Genomic DNA, 21,817 nt, shown 5'->3' on the forward strand with positions numbered 1-21,817 from the left:
GACGACACAAACCGGACACACCTCCAATTATTTTTGGGCTAGTACAAATACAAGAATCTATCAACTGGATCGTTACCCAAAAGACTGCAATTTCTGATAGGAACCTACTGGCATAAAAACGGTCACACGTCAGTAACCAGTTTTCGAGTTGATGAGCTACATAGCTGCTTGATATCTGATCAACCGGCAAGACTTCCCCATTCCAAATCAAAACTAATGGGCTGAAAATAGTTTTGCTGATACCTTTTGAAAAGGATTAACTGTTTTTAAGAAACCTATTCAAAATTGCCCGGAAATTCAATAAAAAAAATGACAAAAATGACAAAAAATGACAAAAATGACAAAAATGACAAAAATGACAAAAATGAACAAAAATGACAAAAATGACAAAAATGACAGAAATGACAAAAATGACAAAAATGACAAAAATGACAAAAATGACAAAAATGACAAAAATGACAAAAATGACAAAAATGACAAAAATGACAAAAATGACAAAAATGACAAAAATGAAAAAAATGAAAAATATGACAAAAATGACAAAAGTGACAACAATGACAAAAATGACAAAAGAAATACCAAGAGAAATTAGTGGAGTTTTAATACCATCATTAACCGAAAATGTTTATTTCGATCATCGTGTTTGACAAAGTTAGAAGGCAAGGTATCAAAAATATTAATGCTTTCAATTAACTCATTATCATTCGAAACCCTGAAACAACCCATCAATTAATTCGAACTTTGTTCAAAACTTTGATCGCAACAATCAGTGTTTATTGAGCCGTATTATTTATGTTGATGGATCTACATCCCTAAGTACAACGACAAACAAGCCGGCACAGCCGGTAAACCAGTTATCGACGCACGACCGATTTGAACCAGTTATCGCGGCTAAAATTTTTTGTTAATCATTTCGGTTAAGTATATCTGTACTATGTCGTTTAGCCAGGGGGTGTGTCAATTAGCCGAAAATTTGTTCTGTCTGTAGTTTTCGGAACTTAAAGAGCGATATAAAAGGAAACCGTGAGCTTTTCAGAACCATATCAAAAATTTAGTTCAAGCTTGACGCAACTCACAACCAACCATCAGCAATCATGAAGGTAGTGACAAAAATTCTAAAAATTGTTATCAAGTTTATATCTAATAAAATAAATTTCAATTTTTTTTCCAGTGCATCGCAGCTGTAGTCATGATGGCCTGTGCCGTCGCTGCCAACGCCCATTATGTCCCATCTGTTTACGCCCACCAGGTGGCCCCAGTGCTGACTTATGCAGCCCATCATCATGGACCAACCGTTGTCCAGTCCAACGATTATCACCATGGATGGGCCGCCCATCATCAGGCACCGGTTGTGGCTTACAGCAACGGTCATTGGGATCAGTGGGCTCATCATGATGTCCACCATCATCAGGTCCCAGCTGCTGTTGCCATCGCTGCTCCAGTTGCCTACAACACCTGGGATCATCACAACCATCATGCTTATGCTCATGGTCATGCCGTGGCCGTTGCTCCTGTCCATCACTCGGCCAGCTACGTTGCCGCCAACCGAGGAGCTGTCCACAAGGCCCCACTTCCGGGACACATCGTCAACCAGAAGTCCCTGAACTTGGCTCCGGCTCCAGGAACTCTGTAAATTTTCTGTTTTAAGAAATCAAAGCAAATGTACATAATGTGATGATCGGCAATGAATAGACAAATAATAAAATAATATCCAATTGAATTTGTGTCTATTATAAGTATGTTCATTGATCGTAATTAAGTGCAAGTTATTCTTTTTCTTACATTAGTTATTGAATTGACATTAGTCAATTGATTTTTTTTTGAAAACATTGATTAGTTATAAGATACATCATCAACGCTCACTTACCGAAAAATATGCAAATCAATCCAAACTGCTTCAAATATGATCACATTTTTATCATTCCCAATATTGCGTGTTCCGTATAGGGTGAATTCATATTCACATGTAAAAATATATCACAGGCTTTAAAAAATAAAACAAAAATTTTGCTCAAATTTTTGTCCTTATGCAGTTATAGCTCTCCAACTTAAATTCATGAAGCTAAACATAATTTCACATAACTCCATGGAAAACCATAGAAAGATGCTAGTGCAAAAAAAAATATAAAGGTTCGAAAAGTGGTATGTCAAACTTCGAGGTTTGCGGTCAAAACTCACGTTAAAATTTCATTTGTAATTACATGCTTTCGAGGTAACCAAATAAGGAAAAATTTTCCATAATGTAGTAGAGTAAACTCTTACAAACCTGACTGACTTCTGTTTACTTACACTTAGGCATGAGCTCAGAAAAAGTGGGATCTTGCTCCTAAAATTTTACGCATACTGAATCGATTGTCGCAAACTTTACTTCATATACCTACGGGAAGTTTCAAAGTTTTTGGTCGCAATAATTTTTTGAACTGCATTATTCTGAGTTTTATATCTAAATGTTAACTTCTTTTCTTGAATGATATTTTTTGTTTTGAAGTGATTTTCCACCTCAAAGGTATCTTAATGGAGTAAAACAGGTTAAAATTGCATTGCAATTATTTATTCTTCGGATTTCATATTCATACAAAACTTTTTCGAAAGAGTTCAGCATTTTACTGGAATTGAAGTTTGGAAGTGAAAATTATCCGTATGTGTATGTACTATTTCTAAAAATTCAAAGCTGACGTCGCATTTCTTTGCAAGGTTATATTTCATCGGAATCCTAAGAAACCCCCTACAGAATGTATATTCACATTTCTTAAAATGTATGTATGTATGTATGTATGTATGAAACCCCACCAGTGGCTGATAGGTCTTTCGACCCGAGGCGGTACGGGAAGTCTCGATCGCACATTCAAGTATTGTTAATGCTTAACTCATCAACAGTAATTGCAGCACAACCAAGGGGTCCGTTACCATTGGCTTGGGACAGGTTTGACTCATCTTACTTCCTTCCAACTGTTCGAAACAATTCAAGAATCCTGAAAAGGTACCTTAGTAACCTACTCATGATTCCAAATTTGCCGAGATACTCCGGCTGGCTTGAACCCACAATCCATTGTATATCAGTTTTCCGATCGTTTGACGTCCTGTCCATTCCCCCCACAAACCCCATAATAGAGTTAAGCTATTTAACATGTAGTTATTTAATCATTGATCATCATTCAAACTTACCATACCATCAATACAAAAGAAATTATCACGAATACTTATCTTTGTGTAACAATCTTCTAGGTCACAGTAAGCCGTGATTCAGACGACATCTAGAAAACCGCATGCACAGTAAAGGAAAACAACTGTTTCCAAACCATCACAAATTTTGGTCTAAGAAAGTGATTATTTAAACAAGCAAATGTCCACACATACTGTTTCCATACTTGCACCCTTGCTTCCCTTGCTTGCTTGCACCCTTCCCCCCCCCCCCCCCCCTTTGCTTCCCTTGTGAGCGGTGAAATACGCTGCCACATAAATCGTCGTACCTACAAGCTTCCATTATCAAATAGAACCTCTTTCAGGAGAGCATTGAACCAGCTCCCACACAAATGTTTTTCTTTTTCTAACAAAATGTTTTCATTATCACATTAAAGTACCTTCTCTAGGCAACTTTCTCTCCTCTCGATGAGCGGATCAAATCGAAATAATTTTCCAAGAGTCACAATTTTTATTTTCAGCCTCATTTTCGATGGAATCCAGGGAAGAACTCATCCGAAATTTATGGGAACAGTTTATTATACAGTAATTTTCTTTTTGGCCAAACTATGGGCGGACTTTTCTTAGAAAACAGCGACAGATTTGGGGGCAAATCACTAACGAAAATGGCTCATTCAAAAGCTCACCCACGCTGGAGGAATAAATCGTTTCACTTATAACAATACCACTATCACAATATCACAACCAAAAGTAAAGCGTCCGAAAACAAACTCAAAAATATTTTTCAAAACATATTGATTAAATTTTTTTACGGAGCTCGATAAAAACGCGTGCGATGCTCGAAGGTCATCGCCTACTTCCTATTCACATTTCTTAAAATCTCTATAAAATTGAAATTTTAAGAAATGCATGATTCACATAAGTCTTTGAAATTTTGTTGCACCATTTTCAATGTCTCCGAAAATTAAAAAAAACGCACAAGCAAAAAAGTTCCAATTGGAGACAAGCGCATTGAGATAACATGTAACAACCAATTCCGCAACACGCGCTCTCTCAAATTGTTTAATCTCTGAACGGCCAGCCCACTAAATTAGTTCGGTTTTGCGTTTTGATAATTCTTTTTCTGTAATTTAAATAACGCAATATACACTTGACGAGAAACGATAAAAAAAATTTGGGGGTTTTTATCTCCAAGATATTTCATTTCGTTGGCATGATTTTTAAATTCGTAAACAATCGAAAATTCTTAAATAACAACACGTTCAAAAGGTTGAAACCCGAGACAAATGCATAATTTTCAACCAACTATTATAATAAATTTATAAACTAATTAATTGGTCTCATCGGTAAAAAAAGATTTCATCTTAAGGTTATGAAATTTTATAGACGAAAATTAGAAGAAAAGAAAGATGGTGGAAATGTCCAAGTAGAATTTATTTAGATGAATTATCATAAAAAATTGGTATGTGATGATTATCTAATTTACAGTAAACTGAAGTTGAAGACTCTTGAAGAAGGTAATTCAACAAGAACAAATTTGTGAAAAACTGTTCAGTAGTTGACCAGTTATAACTTTTCAGATTGAAACGACCTATTATTTTTTAGTCAAGTCTATAAGTATTCGAATTTTAAAAATATCAATATTTGGTAACATTGACAAAATAACTTGCAATTCGATGTCCTACTTTACCGAAATTCATTTAATAGCACTGACTATACTGACACGACCCTTAGAACGGGGGCCAGCAGGCCAATTTCAATTCTAAATCTTTTCGGTTGACCGCACTTGCAAAAACATACGTCAATATTTAGCAGAACTCTTTAGATAATAATAACCAAATGATAAGTTTAGCAGAAAAAAGGTAAATTGTTATAGCTGCAAAATTTTGGCATTTTTTTATCAAATGAATTTATGGATTATTTATTTGAAATTCGTTTTGGAAACATTGATAATTTTCAAATAATTTAAAATTCTCCTCAAACATTCGTTCTTCCAATCAAAGACATACATTTGCATTACATTTGTCCCTAAAAACGAAAATTTTAAAGACCTTTCTATGATGCATAAAAACGAATGAATCGTTTCCATATAAAGATCTTTTTTGTTTCTAACCGGTGGTACCTTCTCTTTCCTTCGATTCAAAATTTTTCTGGAGCTTTGTATATCATAGCAATTACTTAAAAAATGAGAGAAATATTTTTTATTTTTGAAACCGTCTTTTCAGCGTTGGACGTTGAATCGTTGTTCAAATTCACTGATCAAAATATCGGTTTTCTTTGCGTATTTCCAAAAAGTCTTTTCACAGTTGAAATTTGCCCTCGAAGCTCTGATTTAGTCTTACAATTGGTGAGATAATATTTTCAACATAACATGTTGATGAAATTTGCCTAAATCCTGGTAAAAACAATAAATTCACAGATTCCCAAGCAAATTTTGTCCATGAACCTAGGCTAGAGTTTGTATTCTTTGTTGTTAATTTATTTTAAACATTTTTAAAAGATTTTTTAAATTAAATTTTGAGTGCCACTGGGATCGGACTTCTAACGCTAATTTAAAAAAATTTCATGACGTTGTTAATATAAATTGTTATTTTCTAAGTTAAAACACTAAATTTGCACCTAATTTTGCCATTTTCACGGTTTTTTTTTTTTTGGATAAAAAAAACAATTATGGGTTTTGGCATGAACATAGATTTTTTCCAGCAATTTAAATGCTTAGTGATGACGATATGAAATCTTAAATCGCTCAACCATTTTAATAACAAAATGAGGAAAGTCTTATACACTTATGCACGCAAAAGAATAACATTGGTTAATGATATTTTTTGTCAGAATTGATTACAAACGAAATTAGCATAATCAAATTCTAAAATAATCATATTTAAAAAAAAAAGCTGAGTTAATTTATCTATAAACTTTACCTGTGACAGAAGTTTAAAAAAACATCAAATGATGAGCAAATCAGTTTTTTTTTACTTTCGTCGACTTGGTATAAGTAATTGATTTTGAAAAGAAAAACCTTGAAAGAAAAGTTCGTAAAACTGTATTTTAAATTGGAAAAACCCAATATTTCTGACTATGATGTTGCCTTTAACCCTTTAAATAACCGATTGAATTTCTAAAAAAAAATAACACATTTCAATTATTGTGGGATAAATCCAAACAAAAAGGCATGAAGCATTTGAACAAGTCATCGATATATCAACTAAGGCTATGATCATTTAGTATCCGGGCAGTTACAAACGTGTGTATTTTAAAAACTATTCATTTGATCGAAAAACTTTCTGTAGAGGAAATGAAGGTGTTAATATGACATTACAACTAAAAATATAAAAAAAATATTTTTCAATGATTTCAAGAAATACTCTTACTTTATCATAAAATCTCTTTTTTATCTTTGCACTTTTTGATTTATTTTTTTTTACCACAGAACCAAAACCTTTGCAAAATCATGGGATTTTACACAAACTCACCTGGAAAAAGCAATTGGAATCTGGTTGGAACCTTTTCATGAGTTGGTATCTCGAAGAAATTGATCTCTTAAATCCGGTTTTAACATAAATTTTTTTGTCCATCAGAACACATCTGTCATATTGCGTAAAAATCGGATGCACAGATTGCGATCTTTGGATCTGATCATTATTAGTTATTTACTTGGTGTCTACTAGTCAGGCAAAACTTTTTGCCTCTGCCGGAAATGGATTTTTTGCATTATGTAGGGAGTCTTCATTCAGTTATCCCAAATAACCATAAACTTTTCACCATATTTAAGATCAAGAGTTGCACTCCGATAGTTGATTTGAACTTCGTGTGGATCCTAGAGTGGCTCCTTATACTTAATAACCATTTGGTACGAAAAAAAAATCAGAAAAAATCAACAGTTCATGAGCTTTCGAGTCAACAAAGAAGAATTTTCGAGGCACAAAATGCGCAAAAGGAGCAAATTTTTTGCAAAATTATTTTTATCATGTCTTTTTGCATAGTAAATATCTCATACACACGAAAACTTAAAAATCTATCAAAAATAGGCAAGATAGTCCTTTTCATTACCAACACAACGCTACTAAATTTTTGCATATCCGAGCTCTATTAACGCAGCTATTACCAAAATAAAGTGCCGGATACTAAATGATCATAGCCTTATTAACGGTTTATTGACTGGTATTTTATAATTATTAAATTAAGAATACTAATTTAATTACTATGAAATTAAATTAAGAAACTAATTCAATTTCAGAAAGGCTTCGCGGGCCGCACAATAGAGTCTCGAGGGCCGCAAGCTGGATTGCTCACCCCTGCCTTAGAATAAATTTCTGTTCAATGTTTGACTAAAAAGCCACATACCGTTGACATTGCGCTTCAGCAATTCGCCATTAAAATTTTACTTAATAATACCCTGTCGGGAAAATAACATGTTCTCCAATCGGTGTGGTCCAACCGAATGGTCTGAATAGATCGATTTACATGTTCAACAATTGATTTACCAACTAAACTACCACTATTCCGACATCGAAAGAATCGCAGTCTGGTATGTGAATGTTGTAAAATGAACAATGATCCTTCTTTGCATTTGAATTTCAAACCGAAAGTTTGATCAGAATCAGAACTGTGAATATATTTGAACTTCTCTGCTCGTAATAAAACGTTTGTTTCGATTTTTATCGCCGTTATAATTGTTGATTATTATAATTTGATTACATTGCGGCGAGATGAATTCCATGGTAGAAATTTGAAAGACTTCGGGAAATATAAAGCTGGATTGATGAAGCGAATGCTGCTATTAAAATAATATTGTTGATAAATGCTTGCTGAATAACAACTGTGGACATATGCTTATTCATTCAAACTGCATATAGTTCTCCATTATAAATTCTGATCCAGAAAACTGTTGTAAAATATACATATGTTGAACAATCCTTGGATATCATTCTAAAGATTATTATCATGGAATGATCTCAGGAGTTGCAGATCAGCCAAAATGCAAATAGGTATGTATATAAATCACTCCCAACGCTCTTGGAATAACATAACCATGTCTTTGGAGAAACAAAAACAAAACTTTATACGATATTCATTCATCTATTCAATGCTACTCGTTTCACTATGTACATTTTGTCTACCATTCACAGTTATCACAGAATTTACAGAGTTCCTGGAGCCGGAGCCAAGTTCAGGGACTTCTGGTTGACGATGTGTCCCGGAAGTGGGGCCTTATGGACAGCTCCTCGGTTGGCGGCAACGTAGCTGGCCGAGTGATGGACTGGAGCAACGGCCTCGGCATGACCATGAGCATGATGGTTGTGATGATCCCAGGTGTTGTAGGCAACTGGAGCAGCGATGGCAACAGCAGCTGGAACCTGATGATGGTGGACATCATGATGAGCCCACTGATCCCAATGGCCGTTGCTGTAAGCCACAACTGGTGCCTGATGATGTCCGGCCCATCCATGGTGATAATCGTTGGACTGGACAACGGTTGGTCCATGATGGTGGGCGGCATAGCTCAGCACTGGAGCCACCTGGTGGGCGTAAACCGATGGGACGAAATGAGCGTTGACAGCGACGGCACAGGCCATCATGACTACAGCAGCGATGCACTGGAAATATTTCGAAAAATTTCTCACATTAATTACATGATAAAAATGTTGGAAAATTTTGTTATTACCTTCATGATTGCTGATAGTTGGTTGTGAGTTGCGTTAAGCTTGAACGAATTGATTGATATGATTCTAAACAACTCTGAACTACATACCTTTTATATTAAGCAATGTTCTGTTTAAGAAAACGAATAAGAATAAAGAAGAAATAGGATCACATCCCCAAAAAAACAATGTTCTATATACTTAACAGTAAGCACTTAGTTTCTGAAACAAGCTTAAATGGAACACGCATTGATAAACAGGTTCCGGATAATCGGTTGAAGATATAAAAAAATGCGTCGTTTTGTGAAGCACTATGACCAAAGACATTGATAGACAAAAAGTCAATTATATTTTTCTAGTTCATCGATCATGACGTCGATTTCAGTTCTTTTCCAGTGAAGCGTTCAGGGGATGGATAGGTTCATCTTTCAACATATCTACTATTCGAATGAAAAATCCATCAATAGAAGTGGTACATAAATTCTTCCAGGGATCAATAAAAAAAATTATGAGAAAAACATACCGAATTAAAAAATGATTCGGTTCGAAGTTATTGATACAAAAACTAGCTTTAGTTGTATTGGGAGCTAATCATCCTTAAACGATTAACATAACTGCAGTCGTCCTCTAATTCGAGTGGGAGACAAATTCTCTAAAATATAAGCAATCGATGCGAGACCCGACGAAACTAGTTTCCGAACCAGATCTTTTTTGACTTGAATTGTATTTTGTACTGTTCACATTTTTTTCGGGGGGTGTGTCGTCTAGCCGAAGTTTTTTTTCTGCTTATTTTCATTCCTTTATAGAGCAAATTTTGTGGATATAAAAGGTAGTCAACGATTGTATGTTATCATATCAATTATTCCGTTCAAGCTCAACGCAACTCACAACCAACTATCAGCAATCATGAAGGTAATAACAAAATTTTCCATATTTGTTATCTTGTAACTTACGTGAGAAATTTTTCGAATTATTTCCAGTGCATTGCAGCTGTAGTCATGATGGCCTGTGCCGTCGCTGCCAACGCCCATTATGCCCCATCGGTCTACGCCCACCAGGTGGCCCCAGTGCTGACTTATGCCGCCCACCATCATGGACCAACCGTTGTCCAGACCAACGATTATCACCATGGATGGGCCGCCCATCATCAGGCTCCAGTTGTGGCTTACAGCAACGGTCATTGGGATCAGTGGGGTCACCATGATGTCCACCATCATCAGGTTCCAGCTGCTGTTGCCATCGCTGCTCCAGTTGCCTACAACACCTGGGATCATCACAACCATCACGCTCATGCCGTGGCCGTTGCTCCAGTCCACCATTCGGCCAGCTACGTTGCTGCCAACCGTGGAGCTGTCCACAAGGCCCCACTTCCGGGACACATCGTCAATCAGAAATCCCTGAACTTGGCCCCAGCTCCAGGAACTCTGTAAATTCTGTGATAAATGTGAACGGTAGATAGACAAAATGTACATATTGTGGCCAACGGCATTAAATAACTAGATGAATGATCTTTCAATTTTGAATTCAAATTGTTTTATATTTGAAGAAGTTGCTCCAGAACAACAATGTTTGAACAGCGGTTTTGGCGAGGGCTCTCCAACTAGAAAAAAAAATCTGGGAGTCAAACTTACCAACTGTAAAACATTCTTGTGATTATCTACTTGAAAACAAAATGAACGATAGCTTTATTCTGTGGTATGCTATCATAGATCACGCAATATTTCTTTTAATTGAATTGGTTCGGAAAACAGAGGATGTTTAGTCATAAGGAGTTACGTCACTTTCAAACGGTTCAACGAATTTAATCTTTGAAAATCTGACAATTTCGGTTGGTGAAATCGATATGAAGGTGACCAGTTTTTAAGAATATTGATTTTCTCCCTTTCTTTACAAAAAGGCGAGTCTTTTGGGGAAGTTTTGCTTATTGCGACATGACTGGCTATCCAGTAGGTATAGGCATTGGATGCCTCTCCCGACTTCCGCTGGTCAGGCTCTGAGCCCGAGCTTCGTAAGACACCAAACCGACCCTGTGCCAGGACTATTAAACAAACCAAGGAATAATAGAGACATGTGAGAAACCCAGCCATCGAGAATAGCTAGGATAGGAGGATATCTGATGAGATCACCACCACTTAAGCGAACGGCAAGTATTAGCAGCAGTAGATCGCTTTTTTACTGCATGTATGATAAAATTGCAGAAACGGAATCGATACTGAAGATCTCTGAGAGCTAAGGGATCCAAAAACGATGATATCACAAATAGTTATCAATATTGAGATCCTGCGCCAATCCATCATGGTACAGACGAATTTGCCTCGGGAAACGGATGTGTTTAAGCTCTCAAAGAGACGCTAGATAAAGTTCCAACGATTAGAAGAAAAAGGTTCTTCAGGATCGACCCTGATGACATGGATCGATAGCATCAGAATTTCCTCCGATGATTAAAACAGTACACACTCATTTTAAAAAACATTACAAATAGTGGACTGTATTTTACCGAACTTCAACTAATTGCGAATTGGAACTTCCCTGAAACAGTTATTCTGATTATTGGCCATTCTGGACTCTGAGTATGGCCGCACGAGCCTTCGAATCCGGCCCCGCGGCCTCCGATGATGCTTGGATTGAAAAAGAGGCCGAGCCTAGGGCTGATTTCGGCTTGACCCTCCGAGAAAGCCAATAATTTTTGGCGCGCAATACCGTCGTTAATGCTACTGGATCGTTTTCCTCATCAGAGTGGTTCATGTTACTTCGTTCGCTCCAGAACAACGGCCAAGAAACTGAATCTAGATACAGAATCTCTCTGTACGAAAAGTACTTCAAGTTGAAGAATCGAGTATTGACCTGAGCAGTCTATTCATCGGTGATGATTAATCAAGTCAAACGCAGGGTAAAAGGGATTTCATTAAGCGGTATGGGGAGTACCCTCGATGAATAATGACTCTCGACGCAGGAAGAGCCAGTTGAGCTTGAGTAGGACGAGATTTTTGTCGGGAATTATACCAGTCGTTGCGTTAGGTCCCAAGCGTGTGCTGTTACAGGCCAAAGTCTAGGATAAGCGCGAGAATGACCTACCATCGGATAGTTGATATAAATTCCGAATCAGAGGCTTCAAGTGATATTTAGAGAGTATATGTACGTGAGGTATATCATAAGTCGTCCCATATAGGTAATTGATATATCTTACCTTTAATATATCTTGCTACATCATACTTGATTCTACCTCGGCAAAGTTGCTGATCTTCACTCAGAATGGTTTTCACCCCGATCCTAGTCACCAACCATTTTACTCCTCAACATAGAAAGTCCGTATTCTATAAAAACGACGCTTTTCAGCATGGAACGTCGCAAACCTAGTTTGTTTTTCTTCCCCCTTTAGTGATCAGATATTTTCTGAGTCACTATCGGTAACCAACAAACAATCATCATTCGCTTCTAATGAAAACATTGCGCGTAGACGGCGTCGAATTCTTCGACATCTACTCGACTCGCTGACGATCATGCTTCGCATGGACGCTGATCTGATCAGACTTGTGGCTTAAGGTGTTCTTAGCTAAGTGGAGTACAGTAGTGCCTGATAAGAAATCGGAGAATCGCGTACGAGTTTGTGGTGATTATAAACAAACAGTGAATCCTCAATAATAGTGGGCCAGCGCTTGCCGCCAACGATAGATGAGAGATAGCCTGTTTGCGTCGTTCGCTGGGGGATCAAAATTTCCCAAAATTGATCTCTTCCAGGCGTATCTGCAGAAAGAGGTTGCATCCGGAATAGAGAAATTCTCTGAACACGCACCGCATCGTCCGAATCGACTGGTGTACGGCATATCATCAGCTCCCGCAATCTGGCAGCTCCAAATCGAAGCGACCTTGCAAGGCGTGGAAGGAGTAAGCATTTTTCTCGACGACATTAAAGTAACTGCGACGATAAGCTACCATAACATTCAAGTTAATCGAGAAAAGTGCAAATTTTTCACCAATTGCATCCAGTACTGTGGGTATCTCATCGTGTACATCGAGTACTGTGGGTATCATCAAAATTTCCCCAAAAATTCGAAGCAATCCAAAATATGCTGCGACCGAAGAACAAGGATGAGGTTCGATCCTTCGTCGGCCTAATTAATAACTACGGGCGTTTTTTTTCGAATACTTGAGCACAGTGCTGTACTCGCTCCTCAACCTGCTGAAAAAGGAAGTTGACTTGAAATGGACCAAGGAGTGCGAAAAGTCCTTCCGAATCGTCAAGGAGAGAATGCAGGCAGACAACTGCCTCGTACACTACGGCACTAATGGCAGCGAACGCCCGATACAATTCGCATCGCAGACGTTGAATCGCACGCAACAGGCTTACAAGCAGGTGAACAAGAAAGCTTACGCCATAGTGTTTGGTGTGAAGAAGTTTTCCCAATACATTAACGGTAGAAACTGTACCCTGCTGAAGGACAATCAATCTGTTTCGAAAATCTTCAATGCGAACAAAGAAAGGTCTTCCCATATTTTCCGCGCTTATAATGCAACACTACGCCCCCTTTCTACAATCGTTCAAGTACGAGCTACGATTCCACAAGTCAGGGGACCATGCGCGGTCGTGACCCTTAAAGGGATATCAAGGAGTCTAATGTGGTTGAGCTGAATCAGATCGGAATTCTTCCACTGACCACTACGGAACTTTCCCAAGCAACTGAAGGCCAAACCGCAGTGCTGGGAACCGGCCACCGAACCTTTCCAACGGGTTCATGCAGACTTTGCCGGTCCATTAATGGATACTTATTTCTTCTTACTGGTTGACTCCTACACCAAGTGGACTGAAAAAAGAGTTTGTCGATCCATTACTGCCGAGAGTACCGAAAACATGTGCCGTGAGATATTTCAGTACTTTCGGGATCTCTTCGGTCTTCGTTAGCGACCATGGTGTACAATTCACGGCCGAATCCTTACAGCTGTCTTTGAAACGAAATGGCATCGTGCACAAGATGGGATCCCCGTACCATCCTGATACAAACGGGCAAGCAGAACGCTATGTGCAGTCCGTCAAGCTAATGGTGATGGTGACAGAGTCCGTGTACGAGATTTCCTGTCTAACAATAAGTGGAAGTTCGGAAGAGTTTTTTTGAAATTGGGAGAATTAAAGTACACTGTCCGACTCAATAATGGAAGAATATGGGAGAGACATATTGATCACATCTGTGATTCCTGAACCAGCGGATATTGGAAGTCTACAAGAACCAGCGACCGAGGTCGTTGTTGACGACACTTTCAAAATGTGTAGCCCAGCCGATGGAACACCGGTGGTTCGACGTGAAAGTATCCCGTTACGGCGATCCGGAAAAACAAATCAATCTCCCCAAAAGTTGAATTTATAAATTTATGCATTTTATAACTTCTTTTTTACGAGAAGGAGGGTTGATGTATCTTGCTACTTCATACTTGATGCTACCTCGGTACAAGATAGCAACTTGCTTACCGCCAAGATCTTTGTTGTGAAAAACTATCGGAATAAGAACGTATTTCAATTCGATCCGCAAAATCTCAATCGATTCTGTCTATTTACCCACGGCCACAACAGTAATATTATTCCAATATATAAAGATGAGTTGGACTATATATGTTTGGGTGCACCTTATACAAATCGACACCGCTTAACCGATCAGCCTGAAATTTGGTACAGAGATGTATTTGGACCAGGGTGAGGTTTTAGTGATAGTTCTGAGCCCCTCCCACCTGAGAAAAGGGACCCTCCCATACAACTTTCGTTTTTATTCCCACAAATCAAAAGTCATGGCACCCATTTTGTCAAACGACTTTTTTCCCCTTGGCGGGTTGTTTTCACCATCACCATGAGCCGGGCATTAGAAACGATCGTCCTGAGTTCACGTGTGCTGGAAAGCAAATCGAAGCTTGCTAAGCTTTAAAGATTTGAATGGAGAAATTTTGGCGGGTGTTTTTTTTACATTCTACTGCTGAAAGCACGTGGTACTGGTACGAGATTTTTTGATGCAATAATGAGCTTTCATTTTGGATTGAAAAATACTACTAGCCTGTTAAGTATTTATTGACTAGAATTGCAGTGGTTTTTAATGTGCTGGGGGGCTTCGAGAGTCTACAAGAATATACAATGAATACAATGAACTAAATAGTGAACAGTGAAATGACTTCTACAGCTGAATAACTATTTGGGCTGAGTGCTGAAAAACTATTGAACAAATTTTCATAAATTCCAGGTTTTGAGAACGATCTATTTTTATATTTTTAGAATCCCTCATAGACAAAGAAGTAATAATAAGATACATAGTTCAAAGTTGAAAGCTTCAATTTCAACGCTTTGATAGCCGTCGGGAAATTTAAACGGGGGATTAGGAAATTGATAGGATAATTGAATCTGAGATTTTTAGTTTTAGACATTCAAAATTCATTGGTCAATTTAGTATTTCAGAGTTAAATTCCGTTATCAACGTGTTCAATTCTACCATCCAATTTTGAGAACACTAATTGTAGAACCGTTTGGTACTGCGAATTCAAACAAATGACATCTTCAAATTTCAACATTGATCACTCTTCACAATAATTAATGGGATGATTGTGTCCAAGAATAGGAACATTGAAATACAACTCAAAATAAACGTTTTTCATATTTTTATCATGGTAACTTCGGTTAAGATGATTCGTTTTCGAAAATTTCAAAAAACTATTAGTGGAACTTTCAACATTTAAGAACAAGTAAGGTACACCGGGGCAAGTGCAAACGGTTTTCACCATAGTTCAATTTTCACATGTCCTAGAAAAATATGTAAATCTTAAAAAATTATCAATTATCGTTCGTTGCATCATTAAAATGGTTCTCAACAAATTCCCGTAGAAAGTGAAAAATTAAAAAATGTTGGTAAAAAGTAACGGCACTTTTGTGAAAAAATTTCTAAGTTTGCACTTGCCCCGTTTATGGGGGCAAGTGCAAACGCAATGCTTTTTCCAAACTTATTCAAAGATGCGTCAGTGTATCGTTACTAAAACAAATTTAATACATGTTCCGGCATGTTTTATCAACTTTTTTTTTATGTATTTGCTGTTTTTCTGCTATATTAATTACTTTTTGGAACTTCAGTTTTGCTGACTGTTGTTTGAAGCAAAAGACATTCATTTGCCAAGGCATTACGGAATATTGAATATCCGCTTCAGATACAACACTTTGGATACCCTTTCTGACCACTCTAATATAATGCTTAACCATTTTTGAGATGATTTTTTTTAATGTCTGATGTTACATGGCTTAAAGGTGCGTTTACACTTACCCCGGTGGTGTCGTTTGCACTTGCCCCGCAGTGTGGGTTGACAGGAGTGAATATTATTTTCACAATTTTTAGGGTCTACTGAAAATTTATCATAAATTTTCTGCTTTCACCTGAATATCAGTCCCAAACACTCACCTTTCGACGAAAAATCGGATTTGAATGCCCTTTTTTGTAGTCAAAAAAAGCAAAACAAAAACACACTTTTCATGTCTAGTACGTACTTGAATTCGTGTGTAATCAAACAGTGCCGTGTTTTTAGTGAATAATTGAAAGAAAGTTTAGTTTATCTATGTCAGATTTTTGGTTTGGACAACAACAACAACTTCTAGAAGAAGAAATATTTTTTAATTTTTTTGTAACAGAGGAAAGTTGATCGTTTGCACTTGCCCCGAGTTTGCACTTGCCCCGGTGTACCTTACTCAAAAACCATTGTGAAAAAAAAAAAGAAAAAATTAAATACATGAAAAGTGAGTGTCTACATGGTTCAAGAAGATTTGGAAGTTTATTTTGAAATTTCTACATGTACAACTACGAAACTAATACAACATCTTAAGGAAACATTGAACTGATAATGAGAAATCATCATGCCAGTTTTTTAAATTTGTAATATTTTTGATTTGTATTTCTTTTTTTAATTTGTCATTGGTTGAACGTAAATAGTTAAGCGATTGTGTAATGCTGTTTTAAATATATATATATATATATATATATATATATATATATATATATATATATATATATATATATATATATATATATATATATATATATATATATATATATATGTATATATATATATATATATATATATATATATATATATATATATATAAATATATATATATATATATATATATATATATATATATATATATATATATATATACATATATATATATATATATATATATATATATATATATATATATATATATATATATATATATATATATATATATACATATATATATATATATATATATATATATATATATATATATATATATATATATATATATATATATATATATATATATATATATATATATATATATATATATATATATATATATATATATATATATATATATATATATATATATACAGTGAGCATTCTTTATAAGCAACCTTTACACAAGCAACATTCTATTGAAGCAACCTCTGCATTAGCAACTTTTTTTATTCCAAAATTTCTGTACAAGCAACCATAGTTTTATTTTTCAATTTAATTTTCATTCTTCCGTAAAAAGGGAGAAGAAAGGCAGAGTATCAATTTCTTTGAAAACAAAATTATTTATTTTAAATTAACTCCAAGATGGCAAGACACCGACAGAGATCTGCAGAAGCTACAACATCCATAAGTCGACTTTAACGAGGATAAAAAAAAAATAAAGAAAACTTGGAAGAATTCGCCTCAAAAACGTATGTTATTCAAAAAAAATTAAGCGAATGAAGCCATTAAAAATTCCTGATTTTGATTATAAACTATACGCATGGTTTTTACTACGGAGAGAAGCAAACGAATTGGTTTAAAACGAAATGCTCAAAGTTAAAGCACTAGATTTAAAAAGGTCACTCAATGGACACGAAGAATTTTCAGCCAGTGATGGCTGGCTTGATAAATCAAAAAAACACCACGGCATAAGAATTTGACGGTTTCCGGTGAAAAACTTTCCTGCAATGCTGAGAGTGCTGCTAAATTTACAAGCGATTTCAAAAAGTTAATTGCCGAAAATGGTTTTTTACCGGAACAGATCTACAATTGTGACGAAACCGGTACGGTTTACAAAGGTTTGCACAAGGAAACAAACGCTACCGAAAAAACTGCTGAAGGACGGAAATCCATGAAAGTCACCATTATGCCTGTGTAAATGTAACTGGGACGCATAAACTCTATTTGATGATGATTGCAAAATCTAAAAATACTCGGTATTTTAAAAATGTAAATTTACCACTGTATTACAAAACATCCAAAAATGCTTGGCAAACTTCTGCACTTTTTAAGAAGTGGTACAACAATTTATTCATCCCTGAAATTTCTCGTTACTTAGAAGCTAAAAGCTTACCAGTAAAAGCGATTTTATTGGTCGATAATGCCCTGTCATGGGACAGCAAACACTTTTTCCCATGATGAAAACTTTAAAATTATTTTTTTTCCACCCAACAATACACCCTTGTTGCAATCACTTGACCAAAATTTCATAAAATCCCTTAAGCAACGGTATCGAAAGCAACTTCTGTCAACACTCTTGGCGTTATGTGTAAACGGCAATAACGACATAGACATGAAGATTGGAATGATGTCCCACGATCCGTTGTCATGAGTTCATTTAAACATCTGAAACTGCTTATTTATCTATAAATCACAAACTGATTTTTCTTAAAATTTATACTCCTTTTTTCTATATAAGCAACTTTTTCTACATAAGAAACTTTTTTAAAAAAATTGGTTCAGATTAGTTGCTTGTATAGAATGCTCACTGTATATATATTTCTAATTTCTTATTTTTAAGCTATCAGGATCTCTTAAAAGGAAACATATTTACAACTGAGACCCGTTCTTTAGTATAATACTTTAATCTTCATAAACATTTCTTAGCATTAAATATATTTTTGTTCTAAACATACTTGAATTTTTGCTCGCGTTCAACTGTAAATTTTTTGTTGCCAGACATGTTGAAAACTGGAGTATCCATTAACAGGGGACTCAGATGAGTTTTCTGGTATGGGGGAGTGTGCCGGGCCAAAAAAAAATGTTTTTCTTTCAAATAAAACTTGAACCTATACCATAGTACATGGAACCATCTTGAAAATTAAGAGATTTTCATTAGATGGGAGGTAGGAAAAAATCATAAAAATTTTATCATTTGAAAATAAAAAACATAAGACGAAATGAAATGAATAAACGCAGTGAAAACGATAAACACAGTGAATTATCTCATGTAAAAACTTTAAAAATACAAACAAAGTTATGTGAACCCGAGCAAGGCCGGGTAAAATCAGCTAGTATAGATATAAAACAGGGAGAGAGACAGCCCATACAGAAATGTACGAACACGCAAAACTCTTCACTGGATCATCCGATTTGAATGCGATTTTTTTGTTGTGTTCGTCTTCACGCGAAGAATAGCACAACGGAGAGATGATTTCGAAAATGTTTTTGTGGGATTTGAAAATTAATTTTTAGTTTTTATTCGTATCAAATAAAAGTCATGGCACCCAATTTCCCAATTTCCACCCAATTTTTTGTTTTCATTCGAATCACCCAGAGTAGGAAGGCGCCAAAAGCAATCAAGGCTTACTGATGTTCATCCATCTCTCTATAGGAAGTTTTGGCGCCCATTTTCGTTTCAAGTGTACTTTTCACGTGGCACCAGTAAAATGGATACTTTGATGTAATTGTTCACCTTCGTATGGGGTGAAAAAAAAACGCAATAAGCCGGCATGGAGTATACCTATTTTCTAAAATTGTCATTTTTGCTTCAGCATCAAGACAACTTTAACAATTTTTAAGCTTATTTACCCAAAGCTATCCGGATTGCCCGGTTTTACCCGGACTTGACCGGGTAATTGATAAAACAAAATTTAAAGGGCCCGGTCAAGCCGTCCAGCCCGGTTGTCCGGATTTTGATAAAAAAAAACTGAATTTTCCGGATTTAGTCATTTCATTTGCCAAATTAAAAAAAAAATCTCAGTTATTTTTTTTTTAAATTTTGCGAACTAAAACGAAATTTTTGGAGCAACTTTTAACATAATAATCATGCACGGTTTCTGGATGCTTAAAATACGATTCAAAATTTCTTATGTGTTTCGAAGAAAAAAAATTATTAAACTGCTTTTCGTTTTAATTTTTTTTTTTCGAGTAGTTTCTGAATTTAGCCCAAATTTACTTGGTATTGCCCGGATTTTGGATTGACAATTTTGAAATCAAATGCCCGGATATTGTTAGGTTTTTAGTTAGAATAAATTAGCCTGACAAGGATACGCGCGGGAAAAATTCTGATCTCTTTTATTTACTTCGTTATTTTGTTTTGTTTATTTTCCGGTTAAATGAAAGACTGTCATATCATTCAAGAAAAATAATATTCTACGTATGACTGTGGAAGTTTTGACATATCCAAAACAACTGAACAGATAACAATGAAATATTTCATTACAGAATCTTCTGTTCATATTTATGGTATAAAACCAAGAGAACGTCTAATTTTTAATTAATAAAACAAGACGACCATAAATTGATTTACTTGGTTTTTGTAAACGTCAAGAATGTAATGAGTTAGTTCGAGAATAGAATGATATTAACTCTGTAATTCTATGTGAATTTCATCAGAAAACCAAGGAAATGTTAGATACTATCCACTTCTTCCTTTCATACTAAGGTGCTAAAAAACTAAACAAGATTAAGTATATAAATAGGGTTGACTTTGTAAAAATAATAGTCATAATTTGATCCAACACTCAGTATCAGAAATCAAGAACAGATAATTGGTTCAATAACATCTTCAAATACAAGAAGCTTTGAAAATAAAAATTTTAGTCTCAACGAAAATATGATTCAAGATCCAAAACAGAGATAATGAAAACTGAATTAGATTTGTAAAGACTTTTTTGAATTTCATTTCTGATTTTGAATTCAAGATCTCAAAGTAAAAAAAGATTTCATAACCGTTTCATTTGAAATTGCTTTGAATAAAAATTCCATGTACATACACATATGTATGTTCTAATTTTCTTTGTTCAGTGCTTAAGCATTCATTTCTCGATAAATATGATAAAGTGAAAATCGATATAAAAAAGATGATTTTAAAAATTTAGAGGAGATTATCTAATACATATCAAATGCATGATAGATAACGAAAAACAGAATGGTATAAGAAAATTTGTTGATATTTATACATTTGCAGCATGAAAAAAATCGCGAAATTTCATACCATGAAAAGTGTTGTGCCATTTCTACAAATTTGGTACCTATACGATAAAAAAAATTTCAAACATGGTTTTGGCGAAAAAGGAAAGACAGTTGATCAAAACTGCTTCAAATGACGACATATTTCAACAAAACACTTTTTGGCACTTATCTTGGGGTTAATAGAAATTGAACATATCAGTGTCAAGGATCCTCCGTAAATGAAAAAAAAAATGTAAAACGGAAGAAAATAGATTTTTAACTTTATCCCAGATGATATTCGCTTTCCAGTTTTGGTGGAAGTCAATCTTCTTCGAAAATTTTTGCCCCTGGAGGTAGGCACTACCATAATATGACAGAAGTATTACGGAAATAGTCAAAAAACTGTGTCGATTCACTCCGTTTGAAGGTAACAATCCAGTTTCATGAGCGTAAACAATTATTTACCTATTTTCTGCTTATTTACATGTTCATTATTTTTGCGAAATTCAAAGGCTTAACGAAGTTTGCCGGGTCAGCTAGTTAACTTATAAAAAAAATACCTTACCAGCATTTTGCTGAGCACATCAATAACATACTTAATAAGGAAGGTATTTTAAGATTTGAAAAATCGGAATTTCTCACTTAAGAAGAACCCTTTTTCGTTGTGGGTTAAAAACTCCTCAATATAGGCCAAAACGGTTCAGAGTGTTCTGTAGAAAAAAAACTGGTAGGATTACCATACTATTTTGACAGAATTTGGGAGGGTGAAAACTCAGGAAGCCATTTTCCATTATTGTGTCATTTGTCTTTTCATTACAGTTTTCTGAAAATGTACATAACATTTAAAAAATTTATCACATAAT

General features: G+C 35.4%; 4 protein-coding genes across 4 annotated transcripts; 3 read left to right on the forward strand and 1 right to left on the reverse strand.

Moving 5' to 3' along the window:
* The first annotated feature begins 1,055 nt into the window (after nucleotides 1-1,055).
* Nucleotides 1,056-1,702, forward strand: LOC129745017 (adult cuticle protein 1-like). The gene is made up of 2 exons (XM_055737841.1): nucleotides 1,056-1,100; nucleotides 1,172-1,702. The coding sequence occupies exons 1-2, from the start codon at nucleotides 1,095-1,097 to the stop codon at nucleotides 1,631-1,633; spliced, it is 468 nt and encodes a 155-aa protein (XP_055593816.1). The 5' UTR covers nucleotides 1,056-1,094; the 3' UTR covers nucleotides 1,634-1,702.
* Nucleotides 1,703-8,282: 6,580 nt separating this feature from the next.
* LOC129741199 (adult cuticle protein 1-like) lies at nucleotides 8,283-8,834 on the reverse strand. The gene is made up of 2 exons (XM_055732906.1): nucleotides 8,807-8,834; nucleotides 8,283-8,738 (listed from the first exon to the last, which is right to left on the reverse strand). The coding sequence occupies exons 1-2, from the start codon at nucleotides 8,810-8,812 to the stop codon at nucleotides 8,283-8,285; spliced, it is 462 nt and encodes a 153-aa protein (XP_055588881.1). The 5' UTR covers nucleotides 8,813-8,834.
* Nucleotides 8,835-9,655: 821 nt separating this feature from the next.
* LOC129745023 (adult cuticle protein 1-like) lies at nucleotides 9,656-10,248 on the forward strand. Its single transcript, XM_055737846.1, has 2 exons — nucleotides 9,656-9,695; nucleotides 9,764-10,248. Exons 1-2 carry the CDS (start codon nucleotides 9,690-9,692, stop codon nucleotides 10,211-10,213), a joined length of 456 nt encoding a protein of 151 aa, XP_055593821.1. The 5' UTR covers nucleotides 9,656-9,689; the 3' UTR covers nucleotides 10,214-10,248.
* A 2,207-nt stretch (nucleotides 10,249-12,455) lies between these two features.
* LOC129741200 (uncharacterized) lies at nucleotides 12,456-13,894 on the forward strand. Its single transcript, XM_055732908.1, has 3 exons — nucleotides 12,456-12,804; nucleotides 12,941-13,326; nucleotides 13,721-13,894. The coding sequence occupies exons 1-3, from the start codon at nucleotides 12,456-12,458 to the stop codon at nucleotides 13,892-13,894; spliced, it is 909 nt and encodes a 302-aa protein (XP_055588883.1).
* The last annotated feature ends 7,923 nt before the right edge of the window (nucleotides 13,895-21,817 follow it).

The sequence above is a fragment of the Uranotaenia lowii genome, chromosome 2 (assembly GCF_029784155.1).
Source record: "Uranotaenia lowii strain MFRU-FL chromosome 2, ASM2978415v1, whole genome shotgun sequence".
NCBI lineage: Eukaryota > Metazoa > Arthropoda > Insecta > Diptera > Culicidae > Uranotaenia > Uranotaenia lowii.